The sequence below is a fragment of the Cebus imitator genome, unplaced genomic scaffold, assembly GCF_001604975.1.
Source record: "Cebus imitator isolate Cc_AM_T3 unplaced genomic scaffold, Cebus_imitator-1.0 Scaffold64, whole genome shotgun sequence".
Lineage (NCBI taxonomy): Eukaryota > Metazoa > Chordata > Mammalia > Primates > Cebidae > Cebus > Cebus imitator.
Window position 1 is genome coordinate 7,195,710 of NW_016107379.1, and position 19,747 is coordinate 7,215,456.

Genomic DNA, 19,747 nt, shown 5'->3' on the forward strand with positions numbered 1-19,747 from the left:
TTTTTTTTTTTTTTTTTTTTTTTTTTTTTTTTTTTTTTTTTTTTTTTTTTTTTTTTTTTTTTTTTTTTTTTTTTTTTTTTTTTTTTTTTTTGTGCAGGGTAGATAGGGTCTTCCCTGTTGCCTAGGCTATAATGTGGTGGCATGATCATAGCTCACTCTAGTCTCAAACTTCTGGGTTCAATTGAGCCTCCTGCCTCAGCCTCTCAAGTAGCTAGGATTCCAGGCATTTACCACCAAGACTGGATAATTAAAAAAAAAAAATTATAGAGATGGGATCTCTCTATGTTGCCCAGGCTAGTCTCAAACTCCTGGCCTCAAGTGATCCACCTGGCTCCCAAAGTTCTGGGATTACATATAAGAGCCGCTGCATCTGGCCTAACCTAGAAATCCATCTATGATTGAATTAATCCATTTATGAGGGTAGAGCCGTCATGACCCAATCACCTCTTGAAGGTCCCACCTCTCAATACTGCCACATTGGGGATTATATGTCTACATCAGTTTTAAAGGGGTTGAATAAACCATAGAAGCTGGCATTTGGGCACATGATTGATGAACAGTTCCCCACCCTGGTACAAAGCTTTTTCTAAATCATGAGTGGCCCACTATGCCTAAGTCATTTGTAAAATGATATGGTTCATACTGAACACCTACTTTTTTTCTGGGTGTCTCTAATTTTGGTACATGCTTGGCAGAGGGTGTCTGTGTGACCAGGCACTATTAAATACCTTCAGCACTGAGTCTGTAATTGGCTTCCCTGATAGACCACACTTCGCGTGTATTGTGTTGTAACTCACTGCGGGAGGAATTAAGAATGTCCTGTGTCACACCACTGGGAGAGGATTCTTGGAAGCTTGTGCCTGGTTTCCTCTGGATTTTGAGCCATGCACTTTTATTTTTTTTGAGACAGAGTCTTGCTCTGTAGCCCAGGCTAGAGTGCAGTGGTGTGATCTCAGCTCACTGCAGCCTCCACCTCCCAGGTTCAAGTGATTCTCCTGCCTCAGCCTCCTGAGTAACTGGGACTACAGGTGTGTGCCACCACACCCAGCTAATTTTTGTATTTTTAGTAGAGACAGGGTTTTGCTATGTTGGTCAGGCTTGTCTCGAACTCCTGACTTCAAGTGATCAACCTGTCTCAGCCTCCCAAAGTGCTGGGATTACAGACATGAGCCACCATGTCCAGCCCACCCATGCACTTTTTACTTTTGCTGATTTTGCTGTATATCCTTTTGTAATAGATCTTAGTCCTAAGTACCACTATATGCTGAGACCATTGAATCCTTCTATGGAATCATTGAACCTGATGATGGTCTTGGAGCATAAGAGGAAGAACAGGTTTTGCTGGGGCAGTGGACATTGGAGAATATGAGTTCTGGTTTGGACAGGATACATTTGTATTGCCTGAGGGATATCTATGTTTTCTGGCACTCAAGAGCAAGTTCTGGGCTGGGAATACAGATTTGAGCATCATCAGCATTTGGTTAGCATTTGATACAAATGTAAGTAAGTAGAGAGAGACAGTATGAAACTCTACCAAGAGAGAGAAAATATGGAACCCTGGAGACCTCGACATTTAAAGATTGGGCAAGAAGAGTCCAAGGAGTTAAAGACAAGCCAGAGAAATGCACACAGAAAAAAGAAGAATAAGAAGAAAAAAAAGACAAGCCAGAGAAATGGGGCAAAACAAGCAAGGGATTATATTAGTATTTATTGATATTTAATTTGGACCTGTTCCTTCCATGAACCCTGGAGAAGTCAAGAGTTTGAAGAACAAATTAATTGACAGTATAAAACGGTGGTGTGAGGTCAAATAAGATAAGGACTGGTAAACTGGGTTTAGTAACAAGGGAGTTGTTGGCGATCTTAGCAAGATCAGTTTTAGTGGAATGGTGGGGGCATAAGATTCCTTGCAAGGGATGATGAAATAATGGTTCTGTTAGATGAAAGGATGGCAAGGACCATTTTCGATGGGTAATTTTGTATCATAGTTTCATTTCAATGGAATAAACTAGTAAAAAGCAGGAGTAGTAGTAATCAGTAGAGGGGACTAGAAACTATGATTTACTAAAAGCAAGAATTTACAGTTTGAAGATACCATGGAGAGCACGTGGACTAATCACTTCAATTTACAGGTGGAAAAACTGAGGTCCAGAAAAAAGAAATGCCTTGACCAAAGTCCTGGGGATGAGCAGGGTCAGCTGATGATGCTCCCATCAAATATACAGTCTTGATTTCAAAGACACTTAGCTGCTGTGTCCAGTATTTTTATTTCTTTTTTTTTTTTTTAAATTTTTAATCAGCTCTCCTAGCTTGAAGGGCTTCTAGTATTGAATGGTGGGATACAGTCAAGGAAGTATTTGTTCAATGTTGGAGATGAGCAGCTTTTGTAATGATTCCAGGTTTGGGATAGATCAATGAAATTTCACTTTCATTTTCTACTAACAGTGCCAGATTGGCCTCCCTTTTTGGACTGGATCAGGCAGCTGCTGGCCATGGAAATGAATTTTTCCAGTACACAGCCCCAAAACAGCCTAAGAAAGGCCAGGGAACGGGAGCAACAGGTAAGTTGAGTGTATTAGGGTTCTCTAGAGGGACAGAACTAATACGATATATGTGTATATGAAAGGGCATTTATTGAGGAGAATTGACTCACATGATCACAAGGTAAAGTCTCATGATAGGCCATCTGCAAGTTGAAGAACAAGGAAGCCAGTAGTGGATCAGTCTGAGTCCTAAAACCTCAAAAGTAGAGAAGCCAACAGTGCAGCCTTCAGTCTGTGGCTGCAGGCCCCAGAGCCTCTGGCTGGCCACTAGTGTAAGTCCAAGAGTCCAAAAGCCAAAGAACTTGGAGTGTGATGTTCAAGGCAGGAAGCATCCTGCACAGGGGACAGATGAAAGTCAGAAGACTCGGCAAGTCAGCTCCTTCTACCTTGTTCTGCCTGCCTTATTCTAGCCACGCTGGCAGTCGATTAGATGGTGCCCACCCAGATTGAGGGTGGGTCTGCCTCTCCCAGTCCATGGACTCAGATGTTACTCTCCTTTGGAAACACCCTCACAGACATACCCAGGAACAATACTTTGCATCCATCAATCCAATCAAGTTGACAGTATTAGCCATCGCAACTGGCACTAGGATTGTGCCTTAACAGGTTAGATGGAAGGGTTAGCAGCCTTCCAAAAGTGACATGCCAGGCTGTTTATCCTCGACCAGTCTGGCTAAGCTCATGCCCAGTGGTGGGTGCTTCTCTAAGACCTGAGATCCTGATTTCTAGCAGCTAGATAGTGTGTGCTTTGTTGGGAACTCATGGAGAGGCTTGAAAGCAAGATCTTCTGCTCCATGTAGACGCTGCTCCCCCAAACTCTGCCCAAGGCACTCTAAGTAGGTACTGTCCAGTGTTTTGGCGAGAAGAAAGACCTACTTTTCACTTCCTTTATCTGGACAGGTTAGCTGTAGGCTGACTGAATTTTTCCCAACTAGATAGTAACATGCATTGCTGTATCCCCTGTATCTTTCATCATGATGGACACGATGGCCATTTATTGAATGAACATTTGTTGAATGAAAGGAGAGAAAGGTGGGCTAATAGTTCTTTCTTTCTTTTTTTTTTTTTTTTTTTTTTTTGAGATGGAGTTTTGCTCTGTTACCCAGGCTGGAGTGCAGTGACGTGATCTCAGCCCACTGTGACCTCTGCCTCCCAGGTTCAGGCGATTCTCTTGCCGTGGCCTCCCTGGTAGCTGGGACTACAGGCATATACTACCATGCCTGGCTAATTTGTATATTTTTAGTAGAGATGGGGTTTCACTATGTTGGCCAGGATGGTCTGAATCTCCTGACCTTGTGATTTGCCTGCCTTGGCCTCCCAAAGTGTTGGGATTACAGGTGTGAGGCACCGCAGCTGGCCAAAGGAGACTAATATTTCTAAAATGCTTGCTGTGTGTCTTGTCTCAGGTGGTTTACATAGGTTGTCTTAGTCCATTCTCACAATTCTTTGAAATAGGTGAGGCTACAGTCATTTTATATTTTTATTTAAAAAAAATTATTTATTGATTTATTTTTATAGACAGGGTCTCACTCTATTGCCCAGGCTGGAGTGCAGTGGCTTGAGCACAGTTCGCTTGAACTCCTAGGCTCAAATGATCCTCCCACTACAGGCATGTGCCACCATACCTGGCTAATTTTTAAATTTTTTGTAGAGACAGGGTCTCACTGTGTTGCCCAGGCTGATCTCGAACCCATGGCCTCAAGTGATCCTCCTGCCTCAGCCTCCTAAAGTGCTGGGATTACAGGTGTGAGCCACCATACCTGACTACCACCATTTTAGGAGCTCAGAGAAGGTTAGGGAGTTGATCAAGATCATGCAGTAATAAGTGACAGAGTTGAAATTTGAACCCTGATAGAACTGACTCCAAAACTTTTATTCCTTTCTCTACACTTTGCCGTCTTTGAGTCAGAACCTGAAGAGAAGCAAGGGACAGACAGTGATAGTCCTGAGCAGTACAGGTGGTGAGGGGTGTTAAATATTTGTTGAGTGAAAATAAAAATATTGAGTGCCTTTTACATGGTAGACACAGTGCTGGAACTGTGGATATTTGTCAAGATATTTAGAGTTGAGTAGTTACAACAGATGCCATATGGCCCAAGCACAAGGGAAAAGCAAACCATTTTCCCCTCTAATTCTCTACTTTCTTTTTTTTTTTTTTTTTTAAGATGAAATTTTTGCTCTTGTTGCCCAGGATGGAGTGCAATGGCACAATCTCGGCTCACTGCAACCTCCACCTCCTGGGTTCAAGCGATTCTCCTGCCTCAGTCTCCCAAGTAGCTGGGATTACAGGCAAGCACCACCACGCCGGGGCTAATTTTTTGTGTTTAGTAGAGACAGGGTTTCACCATGTTGGTCAGGCTGGTCTTGAACTCTTGACCTCAGGAGATCCACCCGCCTCGGCTTCCCAAAGTGTTGGGATTACAGGCGTGAGCCACTGTGCCAGGCCTCTAATTCTCTACCATCTACTCACTCTCAGCACACTTCTGCCACCCTAATGTGATGGAGTGGGAGGGTAGTTCTCCACACACCGAGGGAATTCTCCAGCGGACACCAATTGTGTATCCTATAATTCCGTTTAATTCTGATGCTGTCTACCTGGAGATTTCAGATACCCCATTTTAGATACCAAGTGCAAGTCCAGCCAGTTATACTTTTGATGGGGGTTCCTACGACCGCCTTCTTGGGTTCAGTTAATTTGCTAGGATGGCTTACGGAACTCAGGGAAACATTTTCTTATATTTGCTGACTTATTATCAAGAATACAGATGAGCAGCCAGATGAAGAGACAGACAGGCTGAGGAACTGAGGGAAGTATGGAGGTTCCATGCCTCTCTAGGTGTAGCACCTTCATGTTCGGCAACCCAGAAGCTTCATCAAATCTCGTTTCCAAGTGTTTTTATATAGCTGGATCTTCAGCTTCCCCCACCCACTTTCCTGAAGATTAGTGGGTGGGGCTGAACGTTCTAGTCTTACCACTTGGTCTTTCTGGTGACTGGCTCCATCCTGAGGCTCCACACCTCTAGGTCCCCACTCTAAGTCACCTGATTAGCATTGTCAAAAGATACAGTTATAACATATGTAGTTTTAAGATCTTAATTGGCTTTTATTAGAGATTCTAGAATTGGGTCACACTTCATTCTTTAAAATGGAATGTTGTGATGAGCTGAGCAAAGGAGGTTGGCTTTATTAAGGCAGAAAAGGGCTGAAGAAAGGAGAAACAGAACAAAAAGCAATTGGTCATTTTGAAGTTACTCTTCTTGTGTAGGTTAAAGCAAAGGGGACTTCCTTCCTTATCATGCTGGCTAAAATTGGATTATACAAAAGATGTTCCTACTGTTCTTATCACTCAGGAAATTACAAGGGATTTGGGAGCACTGTGTCGGGAACCAAGGACAAAGAGCAAACATATTTCATATTATGCCACAGCCTGTAGGCCCTTTACAGAAAATGTTTGCTGCCCCCTGCTTTAAATATTACCTATGACTTTAGGCAGTTTTGCTGTAGGTGCTTCTCTTGTTCTCCAGGCCACAACCTGGCCAGATGTCTATTAGGCTATGCTTTTATATTTCCCTTGGCACATCTCTTCGTCAGCATTTTGCTTCAGAGTTAAAGTGGTTGAGTTAATGGGAGAAAAAGAAACGACCTTAGTCCCCACCCAATGAAAGCACTTGATTTTTATTTTTATTTGTTATTCTACTTAATTTTAGAAACAGAGTCTTGGCTTTGCTGCCCAGGCTGGGATGTAGTGGCTATTCACAGGTGCCATCATAGTGCCCTATGGCCTTGAGCTCCTGGCCACTGCACCTGGCCAACTTGATTATTTAAATCGGAAGACAGCAATTATGAGTTTGTTATGCTTTTAGCAGGGCGCTCTAGAGGCAAAATTGCCTATACGGTTTTCTTTAGGCATTTACAAATAAACAAAACACAAACAAAAATTCCCTCTCTGTTCAAGGGAATTTTTTTTTTTTATTTGAGATGGAGTCTCGCTCTGTTGCCCAGGCTGAAGTATAGTTTGCAGTCTCCACTCCCTGCAACCTCTGCTTCCTGGGTTCAAGCAATTTTCTTACCTCAGCCTCCTGAGTAGCTGCGACTACTGTTCAAGGGAAATTTGTATAAGAAGTTCTTGTGGGGAAGATGGCTACAGCATAGTTCTTGAATCTCTTCAAATCTCAACATAAAAACAGACAGAGCAATGCATACTACTGGTAGGAGTGTACACTGGTATGGCTTTTTTTTTTTGAGAGGGCGTCTCGCTCTGTCACCCAGGCTGGAGTGCAGTGGTGTGATCTCGGCTCACTGCAACCTCGGCCTCCTGTGTTTCAAGCAGTTCTCGTGCCTCAGCTTCCCGAGTACCTGGGTCTCCTGGTGCATGCCACCATGCCTGGCTAATTTTTGTATTTTTAGTAGAGATGAGGTTTCACCATGTTGGCCAGGCTGGTCTTGAACTCCTGACTGCAAGTGATCTGCCCACCTCTACTTCTCAAAGTGCGGGGAATACAGGTGTGAGTCATCATATCTGGCCTTTCATCTCAAAGAGGAAAGGCCAGATATGATGACTCACACCTGTATTCCACCTCTACTTCTCAAAGTGCTGGGATTACCAGTGTGAGCCACCATGTCAGGCCTGAGGAACAGTTGGGCAGGATGTAACCAAACCTCAGATTTTCTTGTACTCCTTTACCCCATAATTCCATTTTAAGGAATGCATTCTAAGAAGATAACTGGAAGCACACACAAAAATGTGTCATTTTAATTTATGTGTTTCTGTATTTTCTGAGTTTCCTGCAATGTATTTGTACTCTATAATCAGGAAAATATGTTAATAGAGAAAAAAATCAAATGAGCTCTTTTGAAAAATAAGTTCTTGCATATCATGTCCATGTCAGTATTATCTTACTACTCTTTCATCACATTCACGTAGTGAACATAAATGTGTGATTTGCTCTTTTTATTTTTATTTTTTGAGACAGAGTCTCACTCTGTCACCCAGGCTGGAGTGCAGTGGCATAATCTCGGCTCACTGCAATCTCCACCTCCTGGGTTGAAGTGATTCTTGTGTGTAATCCCGAGTATCTGGGATTACAGGCGCACGCCACCACGCGCAGCTAATTTTTGTATTTTTAGTAGAGATGGGGTTTCACCATATTGGCTAGGCTGGCCTCTTACTCTTGACCTTGTGATCCACCTGCCTCAGCCTCCCAAAGTGCTGGGATTACAGGCATGAGCCACCATGCCTGGCCTACTCTGTAGTACTTTGTGAAGTTAAGTAATATGTGTGATTTAAATATCTTCCTGAATTTCCTACCCTAGAAGTTAGGGAAGGGGAAATAACTTTATTTTCATATATTATAGTGGTAAAATATTGGAAGGAGAAAATAAAGTAGATGGAATATGACCTCATTTGCTAGACAGTACTCTTTATCTAGCCAAAGACTTACTTAGGGTGTTTGGTTTGGGATTTGGGGTCATGAGTTTCACACCTAGGCTTGTGTAATTGTGTGAGGCACTTGGGTGCTTCGAACCTCAGTTTCCTCATCCCCAGACTAAGTTATAGGGCTGCTTTGTGGATCAAATAAGGATAATGATCATGAAAGCATTACACCACTAACTGTAACGTATAAAGAACAATTTTGAAGGTAGTTCAATGGTTAAAAATTAGTTTCAGACAAGAAGCGAATGACGACTTTGTTTTCTTGTTCATCTTCAGGAAATCAGGCAACACCAAAAACAGCACCAACCACTGCAAGCACTTCCACAATACTGGTTGCAGCAGCAGTCCATGCATATCGATAGTAAGTACCTGAGAAGGAATATTCTCCGAAGTTTGGTGGAAGGGCGTGCAGTTAAGCTCCTACTTTTTCTCATAAAACCTCTGGGTTTTTTGCAAAACAGTTATTCAGCTCTTCCACAGACAAAATAACAGTAGTATTTTTAACATCTGAATTGAAGATTTCTGTGGTAAAACTTGAAGAGCCATTATCTTGTCTTCTCTCTTTAGGAAGTGCTTGTACCCTTGACAGCCTGTCAAATGCTCAAAGAAAGCCACTCCATTGAGATAGCATGTATGATAGATATTTATATTTACAGAGTAAAGAAGTAGTATACGAGCTTTAAATTATAAACTGCTCACCTGTGTCCCTGTCTAGAGGCTGAATGACTGTTGTTCCCACTTCTCTATAGCAGAAAAGAAAGCTGGTTCTGCATAGTTTAGGGAAGTATTAATACTTGTTGTTTCTCTTCCTTCTATAGCACAAATGGTCAATATGTAAAGCAGGGCAAATTTGGTGCTGCAGTCCTGGGGAACCACACAGCCAGAGAGGTGAGAGTGTTCCCACATGTCACGTATATTTACATGTCCCAAATAATACCAATGAACTGGCTTTTATCTGGGCTTGCCCAGTGTTTAATCAGAAGATTAGAATGATGGTTTGTATTGAATGTTAATTTATAATGTCAGGTATATAGTAAGTGATCACATTTTTCTTACTATTGTGCATGAAAACAAATCCAACCATTCAAAATTGTTAAGTTTGACCTTTGTGATATAATCCTAGCTTAAGAATTTGGGCATTTGTTTTTGTTTGTTGGTTAATTGTGGGGCGCATGTGTACACATACACACACACACACACACACACACACACACACACATATATACATACATATGTATATATAAGATAAAATTTGCTATTTAACATTTTTTTTTTTTTTTGAGACAGAGTCTTGCTCTGTTGCCCAGTACTGTGGTGTGGTCTCAGCTCACCACAACCTCCGCCTCCTGGGTTCAAGTGATTCTCCTGCGTCAGCCTCCCAAGTAGCTGGGATTACAGGTGCCTGCCCCCACGCCTGTCTCATTTTTTGTATTTTTAGTAGAGAAGGGTTTTCACCATGTTGGCCAGTCTGGTCTCAAACTCCTGACTTCATGATCTGCCCGCCTTGGCCTCCCAAAGCACTGGGATTACAGGCATGAGCCACTGTGCCAGCCTTAACCATTTTTAAGCGCATAATCCAGTGGCATTAATTGCACTCACAGTATTGATTGAGCAACCCTCACTACTCTCCATTTCCCAAACAGAAACTGTGACCATTAAGCAATAACTACTTCTTCCTTTTTCCCAGCTCCCCATAAACTCTAATCGACTTCTTGTTTTGATGAATTTGCCTTTTCTAGGTACCTCATATAAGTGGAATCATAACAGTATTTGTCTTTGGCAACTGATATATCTCATTTAGCATAATGTCCTGAAGGTTCACCCATGTTTTAGTATATATCAGTGCTTCATTCCTTTTCATAGCTGAAATATTTCATTATAGGCATATACCACATTTTGTTTATTCATTCATCCATTGATGGACACTTGGGTTGTTTCCACCTTTTGTCTGTTGTGAATAGACATAAAAAAATATATGCCATGAAGATTGCCCTAAAAGTATATGGTCAAGTTCCTATTTTTGGTTCTTTTGGCTGTATACTAAGAGTAGAAATTGCTGACTCGTACGGTAATTTTATGTATTGCTTTTTGAGAATCTGCCAAACTGTTTTCCACCGCAGCCGTACCATTTTACATTCCCACAAGCAATGTATGAGGGTTTCAGTTTCTTCACATCCTTGCCAGCATTTTGTTATTATTATTATTTTTAATTCTTGCCTTTTTTGTAGGTGTGGAATGGTACTTTATTGTGGTTTTAACATGCATTTTACCCAACATCTAACGTTGAGTATCTTTTCATTTCCTTATTGACCATTTGTATATTTTCTTTGGAGAGATGTCTATTCAAGCCCTTTGCTCATTTTAAAAATTGGATTGTTTGTCTTTTTGTTGTGGAGTTGTAGTAGTCTTTTAATATATTCTGAGCATTAAATCCTTATTTGCAGATGTTTTCTCCCATTTTATAGATTATCTTTTCACTTTCTTGATAATGTCCAAAAGTTTTAAATTTTGGTGAAGTTCATATTATCAACTTTTTTCTTTTGTTACTTGTGCTTTTGGTGTTTTATCTGAGAATCCATTACCAAAACCAAGGTCATAAAGATTTACTTCTGTGTTTTCTTCTAAGAGTTTTATGATTTTATCCCCCATGTTGTTCTATATACGAGTCGGGCCTACAATCAAAAATTACTTGACATGTGAAGAGGTGGGAAAATGTAACAGATAAATTAGTAGTGGACTCACAAATAATCTAGATTTTGATGTTAACATGCAAAGCACTTAAAACAACTAGAAATAATAAAGAAAATAGAGAAGTACAAAAGAGATGAAAAGATGGAGAATTAAAAAAATAGAATCTATAAGAATAATCACATGGCAGTCTAGATTTGAAAAATACAATTTCTGAAAGAACATATTGGATGGGTTTAACAGAATAAGAATATAGCAGGAGAGAGAATTAGTGACTTCGAAGGCAGTTCTATAGAAAATACCCAGACTGAAGCACAGGAAGAAGAAATAATAGAAAGAGACCAGGGCAAAGATTGATGTGGGACATGGTCTAACATCCATGTAATTGGAATCCAAAGACAGTAGAATTACATCTTTAAAGTGCTGAAAGGAAAACAAAACCCTGCCTATTATACAATTCTATAGCAACAAAAATGAAGGCAAAATAAACTTTCAGCCAAACAAAAGTGAGAGAATTCATTGCAGTAGATTTGCACTACAGGGAATATTAAAGGACATTCTTTAGGTTGAAGGAAATGAATGTCTGTGTCCTTCAAAAGACATGAAGAATTTTCATAGAAGTATCATTCATAATAGCCTCTAGCTGGAACAACTCAAATGTCCATAATAGGAGAATGAATGAAGAGTTTATGGTATATTTAAATAATACAATACTACATGACAATAAAAGAGAACAAAATACCAGAACATGAAGTAACAAGGCTTACTCTTACAGATATGGTGAGTGAAAGAAACAAGACAAAAGAGTATACACTGTATAATCCCATTTAAGAAGAGCAAAATTGGCTGGGCATGGTGGCTCACGCCTTTAATCCCAGCACTTTGGGAGGCTGAGGTAGGTGGATCACCTGAGGTTAGGAGTTCAAGACCAGCCTGGCCAACATGGTGAAACCCCATCTCTACTAAAAATACAAAATTAGTTCTTTGTAAATTCTGGATATCAGCCCTTTGTCAGATGGGTAAACTGCAAAAATTTTTTCCCATTCTGTTGGTTGCCGATTCACTCTAATCACTGTTTCTTTTGCCATGCAGAAGCTGTGGAATTTGATTAGGTCCCATTTGTCTATTTTAGCTTTTGTTGCCAATGCTTTTGGTGTTTTGGTCATGAAGACCTTGCCTACGCCTATGTCCTGAATGGTTTTGCGTAGATTTTCTTCTAGGGTTTTTATTTTCTTCTAGGGTGTTAGGTCTTATGTTTAAGTCTTTAATCCATCTGGAGTTAATTTTAGTGTAAGGTGTCAGGAAGGGGTCCAGTTTCTGCTTTCTGCACATGGCTAGCCAGTTTTCCCAACACCATTTATTAAATAGGGAATCCTTTCCCCATTGCTTGTTTTTGTCAGGTTTGTCAAAGATCAGATGGTTGTAGATAGGTTGTGTTGCCTCCGAGGCCTCTGTTCTGTTCCATTGGTCTGTATCTCTGTTTTGGTACCAGTACCATGCTGTTTTGATTACTGTAGCCTTATAGTATAGTTTGAAGTCTGGTAGTGTGATGCCTCCTACTTTGTTCTTTTTGCTTAGAATTGACTTGGCTATGTGGGCTCTCTTTTTGTTCCATATGAAGTTTAAGGTGTTTTTTTCCAGCTCTGTGAAGGTCATTGGTAGCTTGTTGGGGATAGCATTGAATCTGTAGATTACTTTGGGCAGTATGGCCATTTTTACAATATTGATTCTTCCTAACCATGAACATATGCAATAATCTTGCATGTCCTTCACATGTACCCCAAAACCTAAAATGCAATAAAATAAATTTAAAAAAAAATTAGCCAGGCATGGTGGTGTGCACCTGTCATCTCAGCTACTTGGGAGGCTGAGGCAGGAGAATCACTTGAACCTGGGGAGGTAGAGGTTGCAGTGAGCTGAGATTGTGCCACCGAACTCTAGTGACAGAGGGAGACTCCATCTAAAAAAAAAAAACTAGCAAAATTAATCAGCAATAGAAGGCAGAATATTGGTTACGTCAGGGTGGGGATTATTGACTAGGAAAAGCATGAGGGAGCTTCTGTGGTGTGGGAAGTGTTCTGCTGTTTTTTTAATGTGGTTGATGGTCACGTGGGCATGTATATGTATAATGTACATGTATTTTATGTTTTTCATCAATTTAAAAACCATTTGTATTTTCATTTACACAACCAGCCACTCTCTCTTAGTCACCCTTGTATAAATAAAAACACCAACAAAATGAAGACATTGCCAATTACAGTTAAACAGTCAGGCCAAAATAAGAAGAGGTTAATGTGGATAATGAGAAGATAAAATCTGAAGTTGAAGCCTTCAAGAATGAATAGATTTTGAGATTAATAGCTGGTTGAAGCACAATTCCTGATACTTATTGCTGATTTTGTATTGCCTTTTAACTTCTGTTCTCTTTTTTTCTTTTTCTGTCTGTCTTTGCTTTACTACAGTATAGGATTCTTCTTTATATCAGTCAGCAACAGCCAGTTACGGTTGCTAGGATTCATGTGAACTTTGAGCTAACGGTAAGACTTCTTCATATTGCAATCATTAGGTCCTTCGGGGTAGGTTTACGGGAGAGATTGATCTGATTGTACCTAGTAGAAATTAGATCCACTGCTTCAGCCCTGGGTGTCCTTGTGAGTATCTAACAGAACCTTTCAGAAAGGTCTTTTGGCTCCTTCTGGGAATGTGGACGAAGGGGTAAATTGTCGAGGGTGAGAGGGAAGAGGAAAGATCTCTGATACTTCTCTTTGGGTCCACCTGAGTCACAACCCTACTCTATGAGCTTAGGCAGTCATGTTTATCTGGTATCATATTGCTTGTGGATGAATTATCTTAACATTTCTCCTTTCTCCAGGTCCGGCCCAATAACTATAGCACCTTTTATGACGACCAGAGACAGAACTGGTCCATTATGTTTGAGTCGGAAAAGGCTGCTGTGGAGTTCAATAAGCAGGTGATAACATCTTATTCTCCCTGTGAAAAGCCAGAATATTGTTTGGATTTCCTTTAATTTTAGGGAAACATAGAAAACCCATAATCTGCTGTGTTTTGTTAGTGACAAACATAAAAAACCCACTAAATTTGCCACTTCAGCCTATTGTATGATTTCAGGAAAATAATAGGAATACTTACTGAAACTGCTTGACAATTTAGCCTTTTTCTTTTTTAACAGGGAAAGACTAAATGTAAACTTACTATATTAAAAATTTTTCTACTGCATAAATTATCTTAAGGAATAAATAAAACTATCTTAAAAAAATAGTGTTTTCAAAGGATCTTTGAGGCGAGGTGTGGTGGTTCACACCATGCCTGTAATCCCAGCATTTTGGGAGACTGAGACACATGGATCACTTGAGCCCAGGAGTTCAAGACCAGCCTGGGCAACATAGTGAAACCCCATCCATACAAGAAAAGAAAGAGAGAGAGAGAGAGAGTTAAGTTACTACATACTCATTGTAGAAAATTTAGAAAAGCATTACAAAAAAACACTCATAATCTTACTACTCAAAGTAACCACTGTTAATGTTGTATTTCCTTTTTCCTATGCATAATGTACATAAGCAGTACAGTCCTTTAATAGTTCTTTATCTTGCTTATTTTTATTTAAGAATGTACAATTCATCTTTTTCTATCTCATGAAAAACTATTTGGAAACATTTTTGAAGGCAGCATAATATACATCTTGTCAGTTCAGGCTACCGTTAACAAATTACCACAGACTGGTTAAACAACAGGAATTTATTTCTCATGGCTCTGGAGGCTGAAAATCTGAGATTAGGGTGCTAGGATAGTTGGGTTCTAGTGAGACCCTCTTCTGAGTTGCAGACTATCTTCTTGTATCCTCATACAGTAGAAGGAGGGTGAGAGAGTTCTCTGGGATCTCTTTAATAAGGGCTCTAATCCCATTTATAAGGGCTTCACCCTCCTGGCTTACTTACCTCCCAGAGGCCCCGCCTCCTAATACTATCACACTGGGAATTAGGATTTCAGTGTAAGAATTTTGAGGGGACACAGACATTCAGTCCATAACATTTGTTCCTTAATTTATGTAATCATTATCTTATGTTGTGCATTTAGATTGCTTTCTGTCTCTGCAATAAGTGATACCATGGTGAGCGTTTTTTGTATAAGTCTGTTCTTTCTTCCCCCCCTGCATATTTCCATAGGCTTTGTTTCAGTAAGTGAGTGATTGGGTTAAAAGGCCCAGATAGTTTCAGGTTCTGAATACACTTTGGAACGCTGCTTTTCAGAAAGATTGTACTATTTCACATTCATATCAATTTTCTCATAGGGCCCTTGCCAGCATTTAGAATGATCCTTTTCTTCTTTTGGTCTTATTCATTTGGTTTTTTTTAAAAAAAAAAAGATGCCTCATTGTTTTACTTAGCATTTATTTGGTTGTAATAATGAAATCTTTAAAAAAGAAAATGAGCAGCAGGTTTCTAATGGATACTATGTTAAAACATTGATAAAATTGGTTCTTGAATCCACATTTTTCTGAACTCATAGTCCAAACATCTTTCATACTATATTGCTTTTGAGGGCTTAATGATATTAAAACACAAGCCCAAGAATAAATATTCATAAGTAGAATAGAATAATTATTCACAAAGATGCCTCTGACTCCTTTGTCCCAGATTTGTGCTAAGATAATATGACCAAATCTGTAGGTGGAAGTGATGTGAATTCTGGGACTGCAACATGATTTTGTAAATGCCTCCTTTCTACTGCAGGCTTTAGAAATGCCTTTTGACATTTTTTTAGAAGCTCCCCTTTCTTTCCTAGGTTCCCAAACACTGAAACAGTAAATCAGTATCATAATCAATAGCTAATGTTTATTGAGTACCTACTATTATTTACCAGGTACCTTGTCAAGTACTTAACTTACATTGGCTCATTTATTTTTCATAGCCATCCTATGAGATGCATGAAGCATTATCTCCATTTTACAAATGGGGACTCTTGGGTACATAGAGATTATTTGGCCAAGGTCACAGAGTTAATAAGTAGCAGTGTCTGGATCTGTACCCAGACATTCTGACTATAAAGCCATACTCCTAGGCACTTTGATTCCTGGCAAGATGTCTGACTTTGGTTTGGTTTACTTCTAAACATGTCATCTGTTTTGTTAGTGGATGAAGCTGTTTGAGAAAGAGCAGTAGCAATAAAGGAATGAGTACTTACTGAGCTTAAACTACATTTATGCTGCCTCGATTTTGTCTCGCAGGTGTGCATTGCTAAGTGCAACAGTACCTCTTCCCTGGATGCAGTGCTCTCCCAGGACCTCATTGTGACAGAAGGCCCTGCTGTAGAAGTTGGAGATTCTTTGGAAGTGGCCTATACCGGCTGGCTCTTTCAGAATCATGTGCTGGGCCAGGTAAGAAAATGCACCCTGCAAGTTCTTCTATAAACTTATATAGCATGAGGGCTATTCCCAGGGAAGATACTATTACTGTGAATTGCTGCTGTTGTCAAATGGAAATTAATAGGAGGCCCGCTTTAGACACTAACTGCTTTGGGGCATATTATGAAATGCAAATGTATAAAATATCCTCAGTGCCACTCTATCACTTCTACTTAGGGTTAGTGGAAACCAATTTCCCAAGTACTATTATTTTTGCTAGTTGTTCGTGTGTACATCTTGTCCTCCTATACCAGTTTTACACTTGAATATATTCTTATGGGATTAAGTCTTAAAACTTCTTTTTAGACCCTCCTTACAGTTTTTCTTATAGTAGATACTGTAAATATGTTAAGCTTATTATGTTTTAAAATTATTAAACCTTTAAAAGCAATATATTATATGAGACAAAGAATTTTAGACTGTAAGTTTAGAAAAGTCTGGATTCAAGACCCAATTGTATACTAATTTGACCTTAATCAAGTCATTTATACTCTGAATTATTTTCTTCCATTTGCGAATGGAGGTTAATGATTTTGCTGTGCTTACTCAGCAAGGTTAGTATCAGCATCAAAATGAGATAATTTTTGAAAGTGCATTATGGATGAAAAATGCTTAAATACATAGTTGTAAGAATGTGGGTTTTTTTTTTTTTTCTAAACCTGGAAAATCATTGTTTCAGGGATAATCATTATGATAACACCCTTTAGCTATGATGTGGTCCAATATTTCAGGCCCCTTAGAAACTACCTTCCTAGTATATTTGACATTCCCTATTCCAGAAGTACTGTGCTGGTATGTAATTAGTTGAATATCATAAGAGTTATTATTTTTGAAATTGGCTGGCCTCATTTTCTTTGATCAAATTGCAGGTTTTCGACTCCACTGCTAACAAAGATAAGTTGCTTCGCTTGAAATTAGGATCAGGAAAAGTCATCAAGGTAAAGGCTTAACTATGTTTTTGTATGGCTTTATCAGTTGCAGCGGGTTTAACTTAGATTAAATTTTGTGGATTTTTTTTTGTGTGTGTGTCGAAGTTTCGCTCTTCTTGTGCCCAGGCTGGAGTCTGGAGTGCAGTGGCACGATCTCGGTTCACCACAACCTCCACTTCCTGGATTCAAGTGATTCTCCTGCCTCAGCTTCCCAAGTAGCTGAGATTACAGGCGCCCACCACCATGCCCAGCTAAGTTTTGTATTTTTAGTAGAGATGGAGTTTCTCCATGTTGGTCATGCTGGTCTCAGACTCGCGACCTCAGGTGATCCGTCTGCCTTGGCCTCCCAAAGTGCTGGGATTACAGGTGTGAGCCACTGTGCCCGGCCTGAAAATGTGCTTTTTAATTATATCTTTTCTTTCTCTTTTATTGCTGTTCTTTTATTCCTCTCATTTTCTCTCATCATCTAACATAAGTATGTTTCATCCAACCCCAGATATGCCTGCTTTCACAAGGAGGTTTAGAGGGTGTATTCTAGATAGTCTTATGCCAATGTGGGGCAGTAGTCAGTCCTGGCCTCTGGAGGCATTAAGTAAACCTGAAAGCGTGGATAAGTGAAACCTGTTGCTCCTGTATTTCACTTGGTCTTCTGAGGAGCTTCTTGTTTAATGAGCTTTTCCCATCTGATTTTTAAAGGGCTGGGAGGATGGAATGCTGGGCATGAAGAAAGGAGGAAAGCGGTTGCTTATTGTCCCTCCAGCCTGTGCTGTTGGCTCAGAAGGGGTAATAGGCTGGACTCAAGCAACGGACTCAATCCTGGTGTTCGAAGTGGAGGTTAGGCGGGTGAGTGAAACTTAACTGTGTTTTGTTTGATGAGCCTTCTGAATGTCTCTTTGCTAGTTAAGTAAAATAAATGAAGATACTTGAAAACCAGGTTCTGAAGACATAGATTTCTTTGAAAAAGTAGAAATGGAGCAGACAGAAAGAGCAAAGATTCCAACAGCTTTGAAATCTAAGGACCAAAGTATTATATCCTTCTTGGCTCTCTATTCAGAGTATAGAAGTGGTTGTGACTTTAAGAAAGTCACATCTTTGGCTGGGCATGGTGGCTCACACCTGTAATCCCAGCACCTTGGGAGGCCAAGGTGAGCGGATCATGAGGTCAGGAGATCGAGACCATCCTGGCTAACATGGTGAAACCCCATCTCTACTAAAAATACAAAAAATTAGGTGGTTGTAGTGGTGTGTGCCTGTAGACCCAGCTACTCAGGAGGCTGAGGCAGGGGAATCGCTCGAATCTGGGAGGTGGAGGTTTCAGTTACCTGAGATCGCGCCACTGCACTTTAGCCTGAGCAATAGAGCAAGACTGTCTCAAAGAAAAAAAAAAAAAAGTCACATCTTCCCACTAAGCTTTTTATTTTGTCTGTAAAATAGTGACTCCTGCTCAATGTATATACTTTTTACTTAGTGACTCTAGGGCTACAAACTTATTCTATTTCTATCTTTACGTCAGTGTGCAAAAATCTGTGTGTGTGTGTGTGTATATTTTCCTATCTCTGCCATGTTGTAATAGCAAAAAACTGGCAAGAACCTAAATGTCCATCATTAAGATACTGGCTAAATTATGTATTTTTCATAGAGTAGACTTTTATGTAGCTCTTAAAGACTATGAAAAATCTATTACTAGGGAAGCAAGTTACAGGACATTGTGGATAGTATGGTCTTGTACGTGTGTGTGTGTATACACATATACATATCCATATATACAGTCATATGTACATATATGTGTATGCACGCATGTAAAACATATGCTCATCTATTCATAGAAAGTTTCTGGAAACTTTAAAAGAAATCATTAAAAGTGATTTTTTTTTTCTGTAGAATAGAATTCAGAAAGTTTTCCTTTTTGTCACTGTACCTTTGTACCATGTACAAAATTTAACATGAATATATAAAATTTCTATAATTGCAACAAATTGTGCGTAGTCAACTTAATACTATCTGTTCCCTGCCCAAAATGATCCTTTTTGCTTTATACTGTTTGCTAGGTTCAAATGTGATAGAGTTTGTTACTATAAACTATAAAATACAATACAAATAGGGAATATTACGGTCATCTTCATTGCGGCTGTTACACCTGCCACGGAGAAAGGATGTGCTTTTCTTCTCAGTGACACTTTCCTAACTGTTCCTAACTGGACACTGTCATCATGCTGGCCCACCCCAGCCCTCTTTCAGTGACATGTACCCTGCTGCCTTTTCTTTTTTACATCTTTTATATGCTCTGTCAATTTTCCTTTGAGCTTAAAGAAATCATGGCTGATGATAGATAACAAACCAGTTTGAGTTTATCATGATTGGCCCATGAAACATAAAACAAATTTCTGTTTTACCAATAATTGAAGAATGACAAATTGATATGCATACGAAATTCACAAGGCTGGTAGAGAATGATGATACCCAGTGTGGCAAGAGTGTTCAGAAAGGTTTCTACACCACTGTGGCAAATAAACTGGTTCACTCTTTCTGGTGGGAAATTTAATGGTATATATTAACCCATTTATGCTGGAGGTTGCAAATTTTTTTGTGAAAAATCAGACCTTGGCGATGATCTTGAGCAGTAGGATATAAATAACTCCCACAAGCTTAGCATTCCAAGAATGGAACACTAGGCATAAATGGGTTTAAAGCATTCAAAATGAGCATCCCTTTTATCTAACAAATTTAACTT

The 19,747-nt window shown here is 39.7% G+C and overlaps 1 protein-coding gene across 6 annotated transcripts in view; it reads left to right on the plus strand.

Moving 5' to 3' along the window:
- The window catches only part of FKBP15 (FKBP prolyl isomerase family member 15), a 56,700-nt gene that overhangs the window by 7,480 nt on the left and 29,473 nt on the right, over positions 1–19,747 (plus strand). For 4 of the 6 annotated variants that reach the window (XM_037739190.1, XM_037739189.1, XM_017530350.2 and 1 more), the window contains exons 2-9: positions 2,446–2,561; positions 8,254–8,338; positions 8,796–8,865; positions 13,128–13,202; positions 13,538–13,636; positions 15,911–16,060; positions 16,957–17,025; positions 17,713–17,859. In XM_037739190.1, the coding sequence (XP_037595118.1) occupies positions 2,446–2,561; positions 8,254–8,338; positions 8,796–8,865; positions 13,128–13,202; positions 13,538–13,636; positions 15,911–16,060; positions 16,957–17,025; positions 17,713–17,859 (811 nt within the window). The remainder of the gene's footprint in view (positions 1–2,445; positions 2,562–8,253; positions 8,339–8,795; positions 8,866–13,127; positions 13,203–13,537; positions 13,637–15,910; positions 16,061–16,956; positions 17,026–17,712; positions 17,860–19,747) is intronic. The other 2 variants (XM_037739192.1, XM_037739191.1) reach the window with 2 other exon arrangements.